This window comes from Amaranthus tricolor, chromosome 11, assembly GCF_026212465.1.
Source record: "Amaranthus tricolor cultivar Red isolate AtriRed21 chromosome 11, ASM2621246v1, whole genome shotgun sequence".
NCBI classification, from domain to species: Eukaryota; Viridiplantae; Streptophyta; class Magnoliopsida; order Caryophyllales; family Amaranthaceae; genus Amaranthus; species Amaranthus tricolor.
The window spans coordinates 25,599,152-25,620,896 of NC_080057.1; the positions used below are offsets into that span (position 1 = coordinate 25,599,152).

The 21,745-nt window shown below is 35.1% G+C and overlaps 2 protein-coding genes across 5 annotated transcripts; both read left to right on the top strand.

Annotated features, from left to right (window-relative positions):
- The first annotated feature begins 258 nt into the window (after positions 1-258).
- LOC130827350 (serine/threonine-protein kinase CTR1-like) lies at positions 259-14,487 on the top strand. Of its 4 annotated transcripts, none has more exons than XM_057693041.1 (16): positions 259-1,029; positions 3,748-4,073; positions 4,168-4,312; positions 4,962-5,065; positions 6,775-6,983; positions 7,745-8,134; positions 8,289-8,329; positions 9,237-9,305; positions 9,410-9,510; positions 9,625-9,709; positions 9,841-9,939; positions 10,380-10,448; positions 10,551-10,682; positions 10,821-12,485; positions 12,974-13,068; positions 13,156-13,184. In XM_057693041.1, exons 1-14 carry the CDS (start codon positions 544-546, stop codon positions 10,851-10,853), a joined length of 2,289 nt encoding a protein of 762 aa, XP_057549024.1. In that variant the 5' UTR covers positions 259-543; the 3' UTR covers positions 10,854-12,485; positions 12,974-13,068; positions 13,156-13,184. The 4 variants fall into 4 exon arrangements, with proteins under 4 accessions (XP_057549024.1, XP_057549023.1, XP_057549021.1 ...); XM_057693038.1 differs by lacking the exon at positions 10,821-12,485 and adding an exon at positions 13,618-14,487 and having other exon boundaries at positions 260-1,029; positions 13,156-13,368; XM_057693039.1 differs by lacking the exon at positions 10,821-12,485 and adding an exon at positions 13,618-14,108 and having other exon boundaries at positions 261-1,029; positions 3,772-4,073; positions 13,156-13,368.
- A 1,725-nt stretch (positions 14,488-16,212) lies between these two features.
- Positions 16,213-19,111, top strand: LOC130827162 (heat stress transcription factor A-3-like). Its single transcript, XM_057692810.1, has 2 exons — positions 16,213-17,107; positions 17,898-19,111. Exons 1-2 carry the CDS (start codon positions 16,703-16,705, stop codon positions 18,933-18,935), a joined length of 1,443 nt encoding a protein of 480 aa, XP_057548793.1. The 5' UTR covers positions 16,213-16,702; the 3' UTR covers positions 18,936-19,111.
- Positions 19,112-21,745: the final 2,634 nt, after the last annotated feature.

The following is a 21,745-nucleotide window of genomic DNA, read 5'->3' on the forward strand; positions in this document are numbered from 1 at the left end:
CGCATACTTTCATAAAATTAAATTTTTTATAATTTTTAAATGTGCATAGTTCAATATATAAATGATCAAAGTAATATATTAGGTTGTTCAAAAAATCAAATGTAATAAGTATTTATTGGTCTTATACAAAGTGCTTCTAAGACTTCAACGATTTATAAACTGTAACTCTTTTTTACAGAAAATAAAGTGATATACACTCCAACTGAAATAAACAACAAATTCATAATGGGATTTGTAACATTTTTAACAACCTAACTAAAATTACTACTTTACCAAAATCAAGGAAACACAGAATAGTTAGCATAGGGAAGATTGAATAATCGGATCCAATTTTTTCTCCATACACCTGCTTACTTATGAATTATGATCACTCTGTTAATCAGAGAGAGAAAGTGAGTGAGACAATATTTGAGAGGGAAAATCTAAAGAGGATGAGAGTGACGAAAATAGCGATTTTCTAGGGTTAGTGTCTGACTTTCTTCACCTACTTTTGTACAGTTCATTGAAAATATTCAAATTCAAACTATTTTGAGTTAAATTTCCATGGAAATGCCTGGTAGAAGATCAAATTATACACTTCTTAGTCAAGTAGATGATCAAATTGCTACGCCGGTGAAATTTTCCGGCAGTGGAGGTGGAGATAGAAGCTTGTATCCATCTTCGATCGGATTGCAAAGGCAAAGTAGTGGGAGTAGTTTTGGGGAAAGTTCGTTGTCGGATCATTACGTACCGTCGATCTCTATGCTGGCTAGTGATCACGACGGTTTTGGTTACTTGCAAGAGGAGAGAGATTCGAGGATGCGAGTAGCAGCTATTGATGGAGCTCCTGGCGGTGGCGGAGGGTCTTCGTCGAAGAGTTGGGCGCAGCAAACGGAAGAGAGCTATCAATTACAATTGGCTTTGGCTTTGAGGTTATCATCAGAAGCTGCTTGTGTTGATGATCCTAATTTCTTGGATCCAGTGCCTGATGAATCTCTTTCTAGGCTCTCTTCCTCTGCTTCTGCTGAATCCATTTCTCATCGATTTTGGGTAATCTTTTGCATGTCTTACTTCTTTTTTTTTGATTTTTTTTGGTGATTGGTGATTTGTGAGTGGTGATTTTCCGTTTTGCTTGCACTTAGAATGTGAATATGTGATCGAAAATGAGGGCAGAGACTCGAGGCCGGGCTTGATTATGCTATGAGTTTAAAGCCTATTGTTATTGAACAGTGTCGCACAAAAGAACGGTAGCCACTGGCCAGTTAGACATGCAAATGTGAGTGTTTGGCACACACTATGATAATATTCTGAATTCACCACCACTCGAGGGGAGTTGATGTTTGTTCTGTGTGGAATTGTTATTAGAATTGAAAGATTTCAAGCGCTTGAGAAATAAGGGAATGGGAATTAAGTCTCGTAGATTTCTGTTTACGGATAGTTTTCAGAGATAACCTTAAGGTGTATTTAAAGGTAGCACGGACTTAGTTTATAAAAAAGTAGCACGAACTCCATTGGTCTGGTTATGGCCATTAGAGTTATCTTCCATTTTTATGTTTTTTCTTAGGATGCCTCATGTACTTCTTTTTGCTTGAGTTGACTGGATTCCGTTATTATAGTTAGTAAAGTACTAAAGTTTGTTTGGTCTCTATACGAGCATGCTTGTTGGGTTGATTTGATATTGGGGATTTTCTATCCTGCACAGAAATCAGTATTGATGTTGTACTCTCTCCCTCTCGATTTTTACCACCTTGCATTTTAGCATATCCCATTTGTTTTTGCACTCTTTCCTTTTTGTTTTGGGTAATGGTTTCACTCTCCGTTTAATTTCATTCACAAATTTATTCTCTCTCTGTCTTAACCACTAATTTCTTTCATCCACCTATTTTGTGTCTTATACTTCAATTCAATTTTTCTTTTTACTAATTTTTGGTTACCAAAAAGCAATTGGATAAGAGGGACAAAGGGAGTAGCATTTAAGAAGTATGTGGCTTTCCTGCCTATTTTATTTGTTGATATGAAATATCGTGTGGGTTGAGCATTGCGGATGTTAAAAGGAATCTCTTGCTTCGATCTCCTATGTGGTTAATCACAACCCTTGTGGTATCTCATGCACCGATGAACTCAAATCCTTTTTTTAGAATGTTCTTAATTTCAGCTTGTCATCATGAGAACTAGTATTATGATTTGTTAATTTCAAAAATATTCCTTGGCTCCTTGGTGGGTTAGAAGAGGTGGAGAGGTCCAAAGATGTATGCATTATAGAAGCTTTTTTCTAATTGACATGTGATTTGCAGGTAGTTTACTACTACTATTTTCAAAAAAATGTCAAATTAAGAAATATATGTTAATTCATGTTGTGGACAGGTTCTGGTGATGATTTTGCTCTCTGCACTTGTTTATCCACATTACTCAACTTATAACAATCTTCCCTTGACAATGTTTTCCTTTTCTTGAAGCTAGCCATCACAATGGAAACCTTACCTCATTGTTTTGAGTAGAAAATAATCAAGAATCTATATAGTAATATGGATCCCAATTTTGGTGGCCCTAGTGATTAGAGAATGAACATTCACAAATATTTCTAAAGGATGTGTACGAAGGTAGATGAAGATTTTTAGAAGTTATGCACCTTGATTATTTTTTCTAGTACTTTTAATGGCCGCGATCTGATTATATAACTAGTCTGACCAACTTGTTTTATAAACTTACTATAATGATAACTAATTTTCGTAACCACTATTTTGAAAAGTATGTGGCAAAATTTATGTCATAGTTGATATGTAAATGACTGTTGAAGGCACATACCATTTTCTAGTAAGTATACAATGTTTTCAAACAGCGGTAAAAAATGGTCGATTTTGTTGAACTTTGGGGCAAAAAGATAATTGCATTCTAACCAAAATGCCTTTTCAACCTTTTGGTTTTGGAGATTTGGAACCAATAAGCTTTCAAACTTATTTTACCAAACACTATGTTTAAATATATGATTTGACCACGCAAACCTCTATGCCACCCCAAATTAATTTTTTTGTCCAAACCTCCTTCGACTAAGCTCTGTACAATACATCCCGAATATTATCATTGTAATCATTTGTAACATTCAATATTGAGTTTATATTTTTTTGCAACCTTTTTAAGTTTTGTGTTGATATTTCCACTTTGGTGTCTTGTGCTTTAGTTAAAATTCACTTTGTTTACCTTTGTTTTTATTATATCCATTTTGATAAGCAGTGTTATTATTACTTCTTTGGATAATGAAGATTCCTTGGGAGCTATCTAATTTGAAATTCGTATCACCATTTATCTCCCTTAACTTCAAGCCTAGCTTGAAACATTATAAACTCACCACTTGAGTTAGATCTACTCTATCATAAATTCATTATTTGGTTTCCCATTTGCCTTTATGAAGATCACTACATTCCTTAGTGAACCTCAATGTTGAACTTGTATATGTTATAATCAAATGAAGTCGTGCTTGTTGATTGACATTGGAAAGTTTCCACTTTGGTATCCTATGGTTACTGAAATTCCACTCTCTTGACTTTCATTGATTGTTCTTTTAAGTCACTTCCCAACTCCTTGAGAATTTCAAAGAGAGCCTGACACTATGTACATTCCATGGGATCATTCATTAACATAATTTATTTTAAAATTGCTTTTGGTTGGCAATAGGATATGATGCTAGTATTTAGCAGTTGCTACTTGTAGCAATTGAGACTTTTAAAATTATTTCTACTTATATTGACATACTTTTTTTGATTGTCATAGACTCAGCAATTTAATTTTCATCAGGTGAATGGCTGCCTCTCGTATTCAGATAAAATTCCTGATGGATTTTATTTCATACATGGAATGGATCCTTATGTTTGGACGGTGTGTGCTGATTTACAAGAAAATGGCCGTATTCCTTCAATTGAATCACTGAAGTTGGTAGATCCTGTAAATGAATCTTTACTTGAGGTAGTTTTGATTGATCGTTGCAGTGATTCTAACTTGAAGGAATTTCTGAACCGGGCTCTCGAAATATTCCATTTATGTATGAACCCTGATGATGTTGTTGACCAGCTGGCAAAGTTGGCATGTAACCGCATGGGGTGAGTTGTCATTCTGTCCTTTACTTGATGCTCGAATATTGTCCATAGTCTTGTAATCTTACTCGTTTTGTGACATTTTATGGTCCGTCACTAGGGGTGCAGTTTTAAACAAAGAGGAGGAATTGGTTCCCATCTGGAAGGAGTTCAGCAATGGTCTTAAGGGCTGTCTAGGGTCTGTCGTGCTTCCTATTGGTAGCTTATCTATTGGTCTTTGCAGGCATCGTGCTTTGCTATTCAAAGTATGTCTTGATGTCAAACTAATATTGTTATGTTTGATCTAAATAATAGAATGTGGTGTGGAAATAGCTGTAACTTTTTTTTCTTCCTTCTTCTGTTAATCATGTGGCAACAATTTTGCTTTTCTTAGTCCGCTGTTACGAGGCACTTTTTTTTACCTGTCAAACATACAGGGGGTGGGTGGGATGGTGTTTCTTTCAATGAATCTATGCTGCTTGTCATCTGCTTTCCTGTAGCATACATATTTTTTTCTTGAAAGTAAATTTTCTTCTCGGTCCCCATGGTTGTGAGAAACTGAGATTCATGCTATTTTTATCCGATGACATTCTCTATGGCAGTTGTTATTCCATATCTAGTTCCGCTCTGTTTCATCGAATCAACTTAACATGCTACTTGATGCAGTTCTTTCTGAATTTATGTAGTATATGTTAATGTTGCGGATACATCAAACTTTATGCTAATTTTCCCTGTACGATCACTAGTAACTTTCCGCTTGTGGCATGCTACTTGCATGTTCTTTTGTATATTGTCATTCCAGTGACATGTAAAAGTCTTCATTTCTATTAATATCATGTCCAGTTATATGAATTTTTAACTAATGGAAACCGTTCAGCTGAGGTGCTTTAAAATATTTTACGTCCTTGTTTACAGGTCCTTGCTGATTCAATTGAATTGCCATGTCGAATTGCCAAGGGCTGTAAATATTGCAATAGAAATGATGCTGCCTCTTGCCTAGTACCATTTGGTTTGGACAGGTGTGCTTATTTTTGGGTGGAACGAACTTCAAAATTCATTTGTAATAGAGTCACACATTTGCGAGTCTTAAGCATTCTGCTCTTCTTATGTTGTATGAACTTTGAATTAGTTGGCAATTGTTGTTGCATATGGCTCTAGGGTCTTTTAGAAACAGCCCCGTTTTTTCACAGGGGTAAGCTTACATTCTTGAGCTAGTCAAGGGATATAAATTACATTTGTAATTAAGGTTTTCTTTCAAATGAACCAGAACCATGGACCCTGTTTGGTAAACGTTGTTGTGAACAGCAATTAAAGTCTAGGGAACTTTCTTATTTTCCAATTTTGTCAACGTGGCATTTCAAATTATTGGTAAACTACTAAATATTTAAATGCTTTTCCTACTAGTAATTGCCAAGAGTTATGACGTCTTTGTTTTCTCTGAAAATCAGTAGAATTGATTTACTTAATTGCCAAGTGGTATATTGGTTTTGTACTTAATTTATATAGTCCTCATCATCATTAATTTATTTATTTACTTTGTGATGTCATTGTTGCTCATGTTAGCTCAAGACTTGACTACCTATTGCAGATGACAAATTTCCAATTAATACTTCATCATTAAAAAAAAAATCCCATATGTATAAACAGAATCCTCCTTCATTTCTGCAAAAATTTCTCTAAAATTTGGTAATGAGCTGTTGAATGGATGTACATTCTAAGTATTCAGCAGTAGATTGGAATTCCTAAGTAGCTGTAGTCAGAAGGAGTATAGGCAACTGTCTTCATAGTCAAACAACTCACTGGAAGCTTCCGTATCAGGGGCATCACATTTCTCTTAAAAATATTTCTTATAATTAGCTCTCAAAAATTTAAAACAGTCATCTCTTCAGAGATCGATGGTGTCCTTTTCCAAATAACGAAATCTCATCCATACAAAACAAATTGTCTCAACACGGTGCTGTTGACCATTCCAACGGAGAGCTGTTCTGAAAATTCTACACAACTGTTCTTAATATGATAGTATTTGTGACGAACTCTTATCATGTTGTTTTTGTGTACTTAATGAATGCCTTTTGTGGGGTAGCCGTAGCCTAGTTGGGCACTATTTGATGGCACTGAGCTAATGAATTGTTGTTGTTGCTAGTTACTAATCTTAGAAAGTATCTGGTAGCATAGTTAGTAGCCTAGGTTGGGGTAAAGAACACAAATTCTACTTTTTTCTGTATCTCTTGTCTGCATGTGTGTGTTTGAGCCTTGAGGGTTGTTGATGGCTGTAGTTTAAAGAAAATGGTACTTGTGGTAACTTTAAAGGAGACAAATTTTGGTGGCTATATTTGGCAGGAGAAGCAGTGAGCAAAACCTCTATGCATTACTGCCTAGCATGACCATGATGTGTGTAAAGATTGGCGTACACACACTCACAGGCTGTTTCTATCATTCTATCATGCATTGAAATTTTTTGAGAAATTTTTTTAGCAAACAAACAGGTGCAACCTTGAGTTGGAAATGACCTATTTAATGTAATTATAAAACTTTAGGGTGTTTTAGGCCTTATTTTCTCTGAATGCGTAGGACATATAATCTGTCTAGTATATGCAAATGTGCCTTCTCTGTTTCTGGAGCCGATGGAGTCTCTTTTTTTTGATTAATTCAGTCAGTTATGATAGATTTATTCCAAATGTTTGTACATCTTGTATTTTTATGATGAATTTATTTTTTATGGTTTCAGGGAGTATTTGGTTGATTTGGTTGGGAAGCCAGGGTGCTTATGTGAGCCTGATTCCATACTTAATGGTCCATCTTCCATCTCAATTTGTTCACCACTGCACTTTCCACGATATAGATCAGTTGAACCTGCCATTGATTTCAGCTCACTGGCTAAGCAATATTTTTCAGATTGTCAATCTCTGAATCTTGTATTTGACAGGCCCTCTACAGGTAATCTTTTTTTTAGGTAATGCTTGCAGTAAGCTGGTATGTTGTCTTAAATGTTTATACAGGTGCAAACCAAACAACTAAAAATCCGACTTAGGTTGAGATTCTGGTTTGTATTAGATATGATTTAACACTTATCTATGCTTTCTTTTTGCATTAACATGCTTGTTCTACTTTATTCAAATGATGGTATTAGTTTTTCTAATAGAGAATACTTCTGAGTACGTCTGACTGGTTGATCCATCTTTAGTATTGCTGCTATCTTTATTAGTGTCGATATTACCTTATATATGTTAGGTGCTATTTGGTTTATGCAAACATCATAGGTGTTGAACTTTCTGATACGACTCGTATGGCTCCTCCTATTCATTTTACCTACAGTAGGAGGAAGGGTCCAGAAGCTTCTTGAAAATACTACTCAAAGTTGTTATGCTGAGGTGTCCAGTTGGTTATGCATTTTATAATAGTTTGATATGGGATTCTACTAGTTTGTTATGAGGTGGCCAAAGTTGTTATTTCCCCTCTTAGAAGTATATAAACGAAAGGGTAAAGGGTAATGAGATCATTCAGAAAATATTGCAATCACCGAGTATGGTGTAATGAAGTAATGAGCCACTTGAAGAGCTCTATAGTAATACAATAACCTTTCCCTAATCTGTTCTTCTTCTTTCTATTCTTTCTGCATACTTTTCTCTAATCTTTTCTTTCTTTTTTGTTCTTGTTCTTGCTTTACTAATACTTGATACTTAACACTTTCTTGGCAGGTACATCTGTGAATGAACAAGATGCAGAGGATTTGATGTATCATAAGCAATATATTCTGAAACTGACAGACAATAATCCTATATCAAATGAACAAGAGCATCCTCAGCTTGTTGGTCATGATAGAGACTCTCAGTTTTCTGAATCTAATAGTCCTCCCCAAAATATTGGAAGAGCACCTAATCCCATAAGAGAGTTCCTTCCATCTAGATTCTTACCATCTATTAGGCAAAGGGGGAACCAAATGTTTACTGATCCATTGAGAGTTGCACCGAGTGATATGCGTTTTGAATCTAGTCAGCTAATATCAAGCAAAAGTGAAGCTTCTCTGGACTTGGAAGATTTGGTCATTCCATGGAGTGATCTTGTTCTGAGGGACAGGATTGGAGCAGGTTTTCCATAATAATACATCCATGTTATAGATTTAGTTTATCATATACAAATTTGATTAATTAGCTTGACAGTTAAATTTATGTCTTCAGCAATTTATTCTTTCGCTCTCTGGTCTTTGCTATCATTGTCGTTAAAGTACACTCTTATCTGCAGGTTCTTTTGGAACCGTCCATCGAGCTGAATGGAATGGATCGGTAATCATCTCAGATCTCAGTATTTTCTACTTCTATAAATTGCCTTATTGTGATGATGCTCCAGGCTGAAGAATTTAAATTTTTTGACGTTGTGTTTGATTTTGATCCTAAATGGTCCTATTATGACTACTAGGAAACTTCATAGATATATGTTTCTGTTCTTATTTTTTTAGTTTGGATGCACTAAACAAACATTTAAGCTATTAAAGGTTTTGTGTTTCAACAAATTCTGAAACGTTTTGCACATTAAAGGAGGGAGGATGGCTTGGAAACATGATTTTTCCTTGGTTAATGCATTGTCCCTTTTGTAAAACCTTCTTGTCGCCATCACCTTTAATCTCATCCCTTCTTTTAAAGATACTCCCTCTCCCCTGTTGCTGAGATTCTTGTCAATTCAGTCATTTCCTGTCAAGAATTTGTCTGTGGTTACCTCTCACTACCAAATTACTTGCTCAGTACCCATCTAAAATTGTCTCAATATTCTACTCTATCATGTTCCTCTTCTTTTTTTTTCTTTCACATCTTAAGATCTGAAAAGTGAGTTCTTGATTGAAATGCTCCATCCTGCAAACCTTTAGCAAATAAAGAATTGATTGTTAGTCCAGATTTTGGATATTGTAATCCAAAAAATGGTTGTAGGTTTACGTTGGATGGGTTTGTCCAGGTTTTGAAGTTTTCCCTTCTACTTCTACAAGAAGAATATGGTGACTGCCATATTGCATACCCCGTTCTCTTTCTCCCATCTTTGTCTATTGTTGAGAAAACTCCCTGTGTTGAATGATCTGTCTGTTTTCACCTTTTTTGCCTTACTTCAATGTTGACTATGTGCATTGCTAGATCTACATTTGATATATTTGCTTTAGATGGAGCACTGATCATCAACACTATAAAATCGTTTATTTTGTAGGAGGTTGCCGTCAAGATCCTCATGGAACATGATTTCCATCCAGAGCGCTGTAATGAATTCTTGAGGGAGGTAAGAATCAAGGAGGAAGCATCTATTGGTCCACAACATTATCAACTATTTGACACTTCTCGTGTTTGTGCCTCCTTTTAAATGAAATTTATTTCGTTAATCAGGTGGCAATAATGAAAAGGTTACGGCATCCAAATATAGTTCTCTTCATGGGGGCAGTGACTGAGCCACCTAATCTAGCCATAGTGACTGAATACTTATGCAGGTCTGCATCCTTGAACATCACATGAAATTTGTGTGGAGTCTTTTTTCTGTGTTGTTTTGCCTTTTCCCCTCTTTGTACATTAGTGAATAATGATATAATTTGTTTTAACTGCAGAGGAAGCCTGTACTGGCTTTTACATAAATCAGGTGGCAAGGAAGTGTTGGATGAGAGGCGGCGTCTTAGTATGGCCTATGATGTGGTACTTATGCTTAATTTTCCTTGCTTCCTAAACATGGACTTTTATCAGACACATGAAAACTTTAAACATGCTAAATAGTCTTTCTTGTTGCTGAAATTCTGTTGATTAATCAAGCAACCTATGATGTGCAGGCAAAAGGAATGAATTATCTTCATAAGCGTAATCCTCCAATCGTTCATCGGGATCTCAAGTCTCCTAACCTTTTGGTGGATAAAAAGTACACTGTAAAGGTAAGGTGTTCATTTTTCTGGATTGTAAGCAGATAATAACATGCAGATAATAACCATCTTCATGTGCCGACTTGGCAGTTAAGGGTTTCCAATGTGACTTCCACTCTCAGGTTGATTTTGATTAGGTTTTGGAAGTCATCTTAGGGTGTTTGCTAATAATGTTATTCTTAATGGGTGACTCTACACCAATGTCTTGGTTCCCTCTTCTAATTTTGTCAATCGCTTTTAAGTTATCTATTTGTTGCCTGTATCACCTTTAGTTCATGCACTAAGAAATCTACAGGTTGCTTCCATCAATATGGCGACGATGCACAATTGTCTTCTTTGTACTATTTGTTTGTCTTGCATTCTCATTTCGCTGTGTGATCCGTTGGACATTGTAAGGTCATGTTCTTTTATTAACCACATTGATTCGCTTACAATTTCTTTTACTCATTTAGGTTTGTGATTTTGGTCTTTCCCGTCTAAAGGCAAATACATTTTTGTCATCAAAATCAGCAGCTGGAACAGTAAGTTCTTTAAATGAGTGGCACAGAACCTGAATTTATCCTCTGTTCGCCAGTTGCTTTGTTTTGGAATGAACTAAATAAATGTGAAAGTGAATTGAACAGCCTGAATGGATGGCACCTGAAGTTCTTCGTGATGAGCCTTCAAATGAGAAGTCAGATCTCTACAGCTTTGGTGTGATATTGTGGGAGCTTGCAACATTGCAACAACCATGGAGCAGTTTGAATCCACCTCAGGTTCGTGTATCTTCTGATGGGTTTCTTTGCTTTATAATCTTGTTTTTCATTTTTAAATTGTTCCTCCATTACTGAATCAATGGAGATGAAATATTCTCTGAGATTATTGAAGGCAATGTTTGGTACATCTTATTTCAGGTATCGGGCTCAGAATTATTCAAAGGCATATAGTCAGTGCTTGCTTGTATTTATATCTGCCTGCAGATCCGCAGCTCTCCTCTTTGTGCCAGTGTCAGTAGTAGTACTACCCTGGCCACCCCTTTCCTCAAAAACTTGTGCATTCAAAATACTGATTTTCTAATATAAGCCTCATATTACTATCAAATTTCAACCAGCTTCTTCCATTCTGCCCTGTCTCCCACTTGCTGCCCGATACACCACTTCCTTTTTGCTGTTGTTTATCCTCCCCTTCTGCGCAACAAGGAAATATACGAATAATTTGATTAGAACTTTTACCATCCTAAAATCCAAAAAGTTTGTTGATAGGTCGCTCAAGCATCATTTTTGATGCAGAATTGCAGACTACTACTACTTGTTTTTGGCCATTGATGGGCCGTCAAAATTGCGGTAGCTGTAAAGTGTGAATGTTCATGGTGTTTTTGTAATGGAACTCCATCTTTTAATGTGTGCTTTTCTTCATAAATTTCCATGATCACTCCATCGGAAACAACCTCTTTGTTATCATTATAAAGGGTAAGGTTGCGTATATCCGTCCCCAAGGCCCAAACCCCACCCTAGATGGGAGCTTGGCATTGGGGTTATGAAATACTGTTTGCTGTAACTCTCAATACGAGTGTACAACCTCTATAGTGGGAATAGAAGTTATGTGGAAAAGGTAATTTCACGGTGAACAAGCATTTCCGTGGACAAGTATTCCCTTAAATTGCATATAACTTTAATGCATTCACATGCATTTTTTGCAAAGAAGGCATGTAATGAACTGGTATTTTCCATGGTAGTTGGCTGTGATAGAGTGTTTATATGGGCTGGGGTGCGGGTTTGTGAAGATAACATTGCACATATTTGTAGTGTATAGCAGAATATGGAGTTCATAATAGAGATTTGTAGTGAGCTATTCTAGCTGCTCAAGGCTCTCAAATCTGTAAACACATTACTAGTCTATAGTCAATACAATGCATAATTTTCTTCATTACCTCCCTTCTTATATTCTAGAGCATGATTATACCTCTAACAAACTTAGCAGCTTCCCTAACAAAGTTTCTAACAAAATAATATATATTATTCCCTACGATATCTGGCATTTTCCAAGGCTCTTTTAAAGTCTATTGTGCTCATAGGTAATTTTTCATGCATGACAGATATCCTATGCAATGTTCATAGTCAAGGAATTTTATTCTCAAGTCCAAATATGTATTTGTTTGTGCATTTTTAATTCCACTCGTTGATATCGTGAAAACATGATTGAGAATTATGTGGCCCCATGAATATTTTATTAACATGAATTACTTTTTACATTTGTAAATTTTAATACGATTTCATTACCATTACCGTCATATATTGTTGCTTGTAGGGCTGGCCAGGAACCAAGCAGAGCCAAACGTTAACATGGCTCGGCTTGGCTTTGTTTCATAAAATTCTATCAAGTTCACACTGATTCGAGCTTGCTTCGATCTCTAGGCTCAAACTTGAGCTGGGTTCAATAAAACATGATATTAAATAAAGTATTTGTTGATGATAGGCTCTTATGGTTTTGAAAATCATGTTAAAAATCCCTTATATTGGTACTCAATCTTTGTGTTTTTCAAGTCAAGGCAAGGCACATGAGGCGCAGAAGCTGTCTGGGTGAGGCGCAAAATTCCCAAAAATGTTACTTGTTTTGGCGTGCACTTTTATTTTTTTTTCAAAAGCGCACCAAGGCGTCTGAGAGGCTCGGGCGCGACCCCTTTTGCCTGCTCCTTTCACTTTTTAAAACTAAGTATTCAATTTATACTTTAGATCTCAAAGATAAGGATATGTTAGTACCTCATAAAAGACGTGTCAGGCTACCAAGCTTTTGAGCTTAATGCTATAGAGTTTACCTTTGATTCTTTTAATAGTCGAAGTAAAATTTTTGATCAAGCTTGGTTCATCAACAAACAAACCAAGTCCTAACTTTATAGTGGTTCACAAATCACATATGTTAAAGTAAACCACTTACCGTGTCAAGCTTTTATGACCTTTTGTTTTATACTTAGTAGTAGTACACTGGTACCAAATACATATTATACTTGCTTTGGCTTTATAAATAATGCGTGCTTTTGGTTTTAAGTTTATGTTCTACTCTTCTACAGGTTGTTGCAGCCGTTGGTTTCAAGGGCAAGAGACTTGAAATTCCACGTGATGTAAATCCTCAAGTAGCTGCTATTATAGAGGCATGCTGGGCAAAGTGAGTAGAAATTAGAATCCAATTCTACTGTAAATCTACCAGAGTTCAAACTATTCTACTGCTTATTTGATTTTTTGGTGTTTGCAGTGAGCCTTGGAAGCGTCCGTCTTTTGCCGACATTATGGATTCTTTGAGGTCACTTCTTAAGTCTCCTACACCTCAATAGTTCATGGAGATACACACACCGCAATACGTGTTTCTTGGGAATGGAATCTGCTGTTTTGTCTCCTTTCAATTTGCAAGATTCTTTTCCTGGGAAGATCCTTGGAGATGGGGATCAGTGCTTCTTATATAACTCAGGTTCTTCCCTACTTTATTCTAAATTTTATTCCAACTCAAGCTGAGATTCAAGAATGACTACTTTATTCGGCTTAATCTTAGCATATGGGGTCGGCTAGATGAACCTTGGTCGTCGTAGTGACATAAAACTGAGCTTCAGCGGAAAAGAGAGCTCTTACTTTTTAGTGTAAATTGTTTATTACTTTATTGTAATTCGAAGATGAAGATTACTAATGTTCTTAAAGTCCTAAACTGCCTTTGTTGATGCAGGTCAAACGTTGTACATCTCTGTTACCTTCCCAATCGAGAAATGATTTTTCGACATGAAATTATATATACTCATACTACTATACTAGATGATATATACAGATACCAAATAGTCTTCCGGTGCCCATCTATTCTAGTCATGTCATTATCATGATTTTGAATGTAATTGTAAGAACAGATGCAGATCAGTTTCTGAAAATTGAAAATGTGCATATGTTGACATAGGAACTAGATGGATAAAACATTCTTTCTCTTTCATTCTCAGCCGATTTTTCTAATCGCTAACGTTGTATTAGCTCTCACTCACTCTTTCAAAGACTCTGGATAGTGGGAGTGTCGATGTAAATCATGTTCCAGTCCGTATCAATTTCCCAATGGAAATCGGCTGAGCATTCCTAAAATATGATATAAGAGTAGCCTCTGATTGTCTGAGACTCCATGTGTATTTTGTTTCTGTAATCAATTGGAAGCAAGTAATTTTTTGTTTTATTGTATAATTGGCGTTACATCTTATCAAAGTTCTGAAGCAGATTACAATACAGCAGTAAACATGGCTATTGAACTGCTGCTTGGGAGTGTGTTACTGATGAAATTCCATTCACCGGTTCCATGGCAATCCTTGAGGGTAGAAAATGTTCTGGTCCGTTACTGTGAAGAACTGTACATTAATGTTCTCTGTAAAATGTCATAAGGATTTTGAAAGGAAAACAAATTTGTCAAGCAGAAATGAGGAAAATGAATGATTCTACTTTTATTATTTACAGTTGATGTATCGCAAACCATGGAAGAGGAAGATGATTCGAAGAGCGATGTTGTAATGGGAAACTTGTCTTCAGTTTTCATAATTCTCTTTTAATCTCATACATAAATATACTCTCTTTTAATTTTATCTTTTCATTTCTTTTCTTGTTTGATATTTTTCTTGTTCATCAACTATAAATTAATATTTACACCATGACATGACAAAAAAGGTGCAAATCAAAGGGATTGAAGGGAGTGGTGGTTAATTTTAGAGCAAAACCACTACAATCACTAAAGTTAAGGAGTTAATTATGAATGTACAATTATTTTTTGTTCTAAATATTTTAAAAAATAAATTATTGAAAATACCAAAGGGCTTTAATAATTATGAAATTTTATCACAATTTAATAGCCTGGTAGTAATCAATAATAAATTTGATATAATATTCTATTGTACTCAAGAATGTTAGCGGTACAACTTACAAGAGATTACACTGACACATAAGAATCTCACTAATGCACTAAAAAACCTCAAGAAAAACACACTAGGAACATAATTGTTCATCATTTGTTTTATATAGGGAGAACTACTAACATTAGCGGTTCTCTTTGTGCTATAAATACTTCGTACTTAAATAAATGGTATTTGGGAAATTAGATTTTCTATAGTAGTATTAATACTCCTAAATCCATAGAGATTGATATTACCGTACAAAATCAATATTCGTTGGTTGAATTGGAAAAAAGGATTAAAAAATTTATAATTGAATAAATTTAAAATATGTGAATGAAAAATGATATTTTTATCCAAAATAAAAATTAAAGAGACTCAACAGGAAAACACAATCAGCAATCGCTAAAGTCCCATACTCCTATTTATAAGGACCTTTATCTTGAGGCTAATATCCACATGTAAAAAGTTTAGCCAATATAACTGTTGTGACTAATATCCACATCTAAAAAGTTTAGCCAATATAACTGTTATGCTTTATCTACGAATTGTTAAACTTTTATGATTAGCTAATTTACTTGTAACTACCTTGCTAATCTTCTTCAAATTTCTTTCTTTTCCAATTGATTTCAGACTCTTAATAATTCAATTATCATTCCTATGTATTACACCTATTTATAGTTAGACCTTATTTTATTTTATTTGTCCTATATATAAACGTAAGAAAAAGTATATATTCATATACTTCTGCACAAGACGACCCATATAAAACTTTTGCTCCGAATCTAAAAATGTTCATGTGACTGCCAAACTTATGGGCTCGCAACTTGCAAGTCTAAACAGTCATTAACATTGAAGTGTATGTTAAAAATACTTCACATGTGAGACAAGATCTTATATCGATAAAATAGTGGGTTGTAGACTTGCATATATATTGGGTAGACTAATTTTTCTAATACCATATGGTTTTGGGAAATAATGAACCTCACCAAGTGTATACGCAAGTCAACGCTTTTGACCCATGGGTTTGTGGGACTGAGCCCACGGGCTTTCCATGTCCACACGAGTGGGCCACGTGAAATTAGGTGACAAATAGTGACAGCCTAGTAGTGTAAAGGTAAAACACCCTACATTTTCATTCGTGGAAAAACACCATTAGATATCTTATGTTCGTCAGCATCCCATCAAAACTCCAACACGAGTAGTCTCCAAAACCACATTGCCTCTAACAATACTCATCCCAACCTCAAGAAATATAAACGGCAAATAATGAGATTATTTGAATTATGTAGATAAAACTGTTATTAAAAACAATTAAAATATGTGGATAAAAATAATAAAACAATAATAATATTTTAATATAAGGAAATTGTAGGGAAAAAGCAAGCTAAAAAGAGTGATCGTGAGTTCACTGAGTTGTGACAATGTACCAGAGACAAAGTGTATTTTTTTCACAGTAAAATTCAGATATTTGGAGTACAACAGAACAGTGGGTCACTGGGTCCCACCTTCATCTTTGTGCAACAATTTCCCTCACATAAACCCCATAAACCACAAAAAATCCCAGCAAACCAGCAACTAAATACAGCTTGATTCTTAAATTTGATCCCACCCTTCAATTTTTTTGTTTGTATATTAGTCCAGGAATTTTCCCAGAAGCAGAAATTCATTCCTTTTTGTTTTTGTATAATTGAATTGAATCAAATTGAACAAGAAAACCCTAATTTGAATTACGCAGATAAAATCTTCCTTCTTTTCCTCCACCGCCTTACTTTATCCAGATATTTTTCATTAATTTCTTAATTTCTAAGTTACAATGATCATCTATAAATTCTCTTTTCTCCCTCATTTTCCCTCCATTTTCTTACCTTATTTTTTTCATATTTGTTCTAAATTATGGATTCTGATGATAAATTGTCTTTTCCACCAATACCCACTTCATCTTCTACTCCAAATCCACCTGAGTCTTTCTCAGTTAACCAATTTCCTGATCAATTTTACCCATCTGGGTCTTCCCCTCCCTTGAATTTCCCTATTTTTTCTGAGAATTTTAGTGGAGAATTCCATGGAAATGACCCAATTCCTCAACCATTAGATTGTTTACAAGGAAACCCAATCCCCCCATTTTTATCCAAAACTTATGATCTTGTTGAAGACTCAAATTTAGACCCTATAATTTCTTGGGGTTCTAATGGACAAAGCTTTGTAGTTTGGGATCCTGTGGAATTTGCTCGTCTTGTTCTTCCAAGGAATTTCAAGCATAATAACTTTTCCAGTTTTGTTCGTCAGCTCAATACTTATGTGGGTACATTATCATTTTGCTGCTTTTAATTTCTTTTATATTCTGCTCTTTTTCTCTATGTATCTATGATCATGTATGTAGAATCAAAAAATTGTAATTTCGGTTGTAAAATGGATTAATTTTGATGTAAACACAAGACTAGGAAATGGGATTTTGATGTTGTACATATTCACATGATGTATAATTGTATACATGTATTTTTTATTTTTTTTTTGTTACCACCAAAAAAATTTGTATGTATGATGAAGAGGAATGCTTCTGCCATGATTGGGATTGGACCTTGTTCTTCACATTTGCAGATAAATCAATGAATTTTCTGGAAGTTTCATCACTTAACAAGGTAGAATTTTGTGTTCTTATGAAAATTTTGTTGCTTTTTTATTAAATTGATTCATTTTTTTCAGCTTTGAATCATCTGTTGTATTGTTTGCTTGATAATTTATATTTTAGCAATATAATTTCTGGGTATGTCAGAATTCAGATTATTGCAAAATACCAGGTTGTTCTTGTTCTACTCCTACATACATTCGTTGGTAATCACTTAATCAGGTTCTTCTCTACTTGTTTTTATCATTAGAAGTTTTTAATTTGTACTCCTGCTATAATTTTGTGTTGTATGCTGAAAATATGTGCATGAGTGTGATATATTGAGTATGATGATGATGATGATGATGATTATGTGCATGTTCTTATTTTGTTGATTTTAGTATTTAGATGTTTGCCTTTGTATAAGTTATGAGAGATATTCTGAGCTACCATTAATTGTGGACTGTTTGGTATTCGATTTAGGGTTTTCGTAAGGTGGATCCCGATAAGTGGGAGTTTGCGAACGAGGGTTTTTTACGTGGAAACAAACATTTGCTGAAGAACATTCACAGGCGGAAATCGCATCATTCTCAACAGCTTACTTTGTTAGGAGGGTCTAGTTCTGAGTCTGAAATCGGGAGTGAGATAGAGAAGTTAAAGAAAGAGAAAAGTGAGTTGATGCAAGAAGTAATCGAACTGCAGCAACAGCAGCGTGGAACTGCTCAACGCGTAGAAAGGGTGAAGGATAGACTACAGGTGTCCGAGCAACGACAAAAACAAATGGTGTCGTTCTTGGCGAAAGTGGTTCAAAACCCTGTGTTTGTCGATCGTTTGAAGGAAATGAAAGAACAGAAGACGCTTGTTTCTCCTCGAACGAAGAAGAAGTTTCTAAAGCAAAAACAGCATGAAGGAGATACTTCAGTTGAGGGCGAAATTGTGAGATACAGATCGGATTTCGAGGACTTGAAGGATTTTCCATCGTCCGAAATCCCAATGTCAAGTTGCCCAGATGATCTCTTGCAAGATGTGGTAGGAAAGAGTAGCGGTGCGCAAATTACGCCTTCTCAAATCGGAGATATTCCAATGGTGTACATGAAGATTCCGGGACCCATTGGAGCTTCAAGTTCTGGGGTCGGGGATCCCTTCTCGAAGGGTAAACAGGTGTTAACCTCTCAACCCGAACCTAATCCTGATTATCTCGTCTCATTCCCTGAGGAGTTGTTGAGAGAAAGAACTTTCCCTGCATTTTCTTCTGGAATCGGAAACATGATCAAGCAAGAGGAAGTTTGGAGTATGGGTTTTGATCTTAGCACTGATATCTCGAGCTCAAGCCCTGCATTATGGGGTGATATTGCTGACTACGGGCTTCCAGAGATCGGAACATCCTGTCCAGGCGAGTTTTCAGATGTGTTGGACTTAGGTGCTCTTCAAGTGGGAATTCCCGGAGTCGAGAATTGGTCGGGTGATGAATCTCAACTTGGCCGCCCCGAGTCCAAAGACGATGTTCCCAAGAACAAATAATTCATAGGCTGCACTTTCTTAGCTAAAATAAGTGCAGCCTTTATATGGTTTCTAAGCTTAGATTAGTATATAATTGATCGAACTATTGGCTTGATCATTGAATTTACGTATATTTTTTGATTGATTTGAGCTTTCATTTCTTCAATATATGTTCCTAATCTCATCGTTTTATCAGCTATCGAGTGAAAATAGGAGGCGTTTCGCTGCTTGCTCGATTGATTTCTAACAATTTAATTTTTGACGGCGATCTTTTTGTTGCAGATCATTTTGCTAACAGCTAAAAGACTATGATTTTGAGTTTTGAATGTCACTCCTACAGGTTAGCGTGTGCAGGTGCAGCATCAAAAACAGACTATATATGGTGTATACTCGATATAACAAACACAATCTGGTAAGCGGCTTCTGTTAATTAGCTTACGATGTTTCTCGGCTATCGTTGTAATGAATTATCTACTTTCCTGTTTTAGAATATGAGTAGAATGGATGAACAACAGGCTCCAGGCTCCGGAGCAAGAACGTGAACAAATATGGACGAAGAACTAGCGAGATACAGATCGGATTTTGAGGTCTTGGATTTTCCATCTTTAGAAATCTCAATACCATTTGCCCTATAGATTATGTGTTGCCAGATGTGTTAAGAAAGGTGAAGACTAATGCACAAACTGAAATCGGAGATATTATATAGATGAATTAGTAGCAAATGGGTGAATTCAGAATCCTAGAATGAATCAATTATTCATCTTTGCACGTGTACGGAATCAACTCGGCTGCATTTTCCCCGAGTCAGGAATACATGGAGATTTTGAGACTAGTAAAAGCTTCAAGTTTTGGGGCCGGGTTCTCTTCTGTAATCAAAGATATGATTATGCGGGTAAAAGTTTAAAATATGGGTTCTGATCTGAGCAGTTACGGGCCATCAGAGATAGGAATTTCCTGCTCAGCCGAGTTTTCAGTTGTGCTAGACTTAGGCGCTCTTCAGTCTTCATGCACGAGTCTTATACACTGGACGGGCTATGGTTCTACTGGTGGCAACCCTGAGTCCAATGATAGGCCGCACTTTCTTAGCTAAAATCAAGTGCGGCCCTTGAGTAAATTCTAAGCTTAGAATAGTATATAATTGATCATGTCGGGAGGATCAAACCGATGAGGATGTACGCTTTCAACTCCTTGTATTTGATAGCGTACGCACCAGATAACTCGAATAATAAGTAAAGCAATAGATATGACTATATGAGCTTCTAATTGAATCACTGAACTCTTAACTATGAAAAAACATGCTAACTAATCTGTATCATAATTCAAGGTTTACTTCAAACTTCAGGACTTTGAAAGCCTCAGATTGTCTTTTGTTTCCTCTAACGATGGAGTATTTTTGAACTTTGGTTATTATACATTGGTTCTTTGTATAAATACCGAAAATATCAAGATATTTCACGCACCAATGATGTTGCTCAAGTCGGGTAAGTTGGTTTTTGTGGAAGGTGGGGCTCGAACTGTTGAGTCAGTAGGAGTGTCATCGAATAATTTCCACTTATTTTTCTTTTCTAATAATCTCATTTATAATATGTATTTGGTCCCAGCAGACCCGGTGTGGGAAGGAAGGGGTAGGGTGGGGCTATGGTAGTTCGGAGTGTGGTGTTATAATGGTTCAAATCACAGGGTATGCTAAAAGCAAATACATAATAAATGTTAGATAAAGTTGAAATTATGCGCACCTAATAACAAAAAGTTGGATTATTTTGGACAATCTTTTATCTCGTATTATCTCTAATGCTTTGTATTGTGTAGTTCATCATTGTTTATGCTAGTGAAAATAAATTAAAATAAAAATCAATTAATCAAAATAAAAATCCATAAATTAAAGTAAGTATGCATGGCTAATAAATTTCCATTTAACATAATTTTTATAATTTAAATTATTTCTATGAAATTAGAATTGTTTTACCAATAATTGTATTACTTTCTCTATGCATGGTGAACTTTACCAAACTGAATTTATATTTACTAAAAAAAATTTAGTTATTAAATTATTGTTAGGTGAAGTAGAAACAAAATATTTCTTTCTCATTTGCAATTAGTGAAATATAATAATAATAATAATAACAATAACAATAATAATAATAATAATAATGTCCCTTAATAAGTAGTTGGCCATTGCTATTAGACATTATTACTCCTTGTTATACACAATTTACCCAATTTTTTATTTCAATATCTCATAATAAATTTATCTCATTTTTAATATTTATATGATCATATCACTTTTACACTTTTTATTTTCATAATCTTTTAATTTCTATATAAAATGAGATAAAATGACTAGATGCAAGGATGGGAAGTGACCAAATTGTGTCAAAGATGTTGAATACAATTGGCAACAAACTACTACAACTTTTTAGAGGGAGTAAGAGGTGTTCACTTGGGTCATTAATCAATTTTAGATTAATTATTTCAGGTCAGTTAAAATTAGATTTTGGATCAATATTTATTTTTACACAATTCTAAATTAATTTTACAGTTGAATCAAAGTCAAATTCTTTTACTGAATTGTCGGGTCTAATTTAAAATCTAGAGTCAAATAGAAGGCATGTTAATTGTTATATGTAGTTGTACATCACCGACAGTGTTATAACTGTGTGAGTGTGCCTAAGAATGGCTTGATTGCATGATCCTCGGTTATTAATTCCTTTTTATTATTGATGCCATCATGATTAATACACCCTCCTAACTTTTTATTTAGATTTTTGATTTACTTTAGACTTTTGGCATATTAGTTTGTTAATAAAACAAAAAAATATGTTTGCAAAGTT

What these genes read in the sequence shown, in the direction of transcription:
- LOC130827350 (XM_057693038.1), top strand. Translation starts at nt 544, where the DNA reads ATGGAAATGCCTGGTAGAAGATCAAATTATACACTTCTTAGTCAAGTA. An exon ending in GTGACTGAATACTTATGCAG is followed by an intron (nt 9,511 to 9,624) that starts GTCTGCATCCTT and finishes TTTTAACTGCAG; the next exon opens with AGGAAGCCTGTACTGGCTTT. An exon ending in GCAGTTTGAATCCACCTCAG is followed by an intron (nt 10,683 to 12,973) that starts GTTCGTGTATCT and finishes ACTCTTCTACAG; the next exon opens with GTTGTTGCAGCCGTTGGTTT.
- LOC130827162 (XM_057692810.1), top strand. Translation starts at nt 16,703, where the DNA reads ATGGATTCTGATGATAAATTGTCTTTTCCACCAATACCCACTTCATCT. An exon ending in TTCGTCAGCTCAATACTTAT is followed by an intron (nt 17,108 to 17,897) that starts GTGGGTACATTA and finishes TATTCGATTTAG; the next exon opens with GGTTTTCGTAAGGTGGATCC.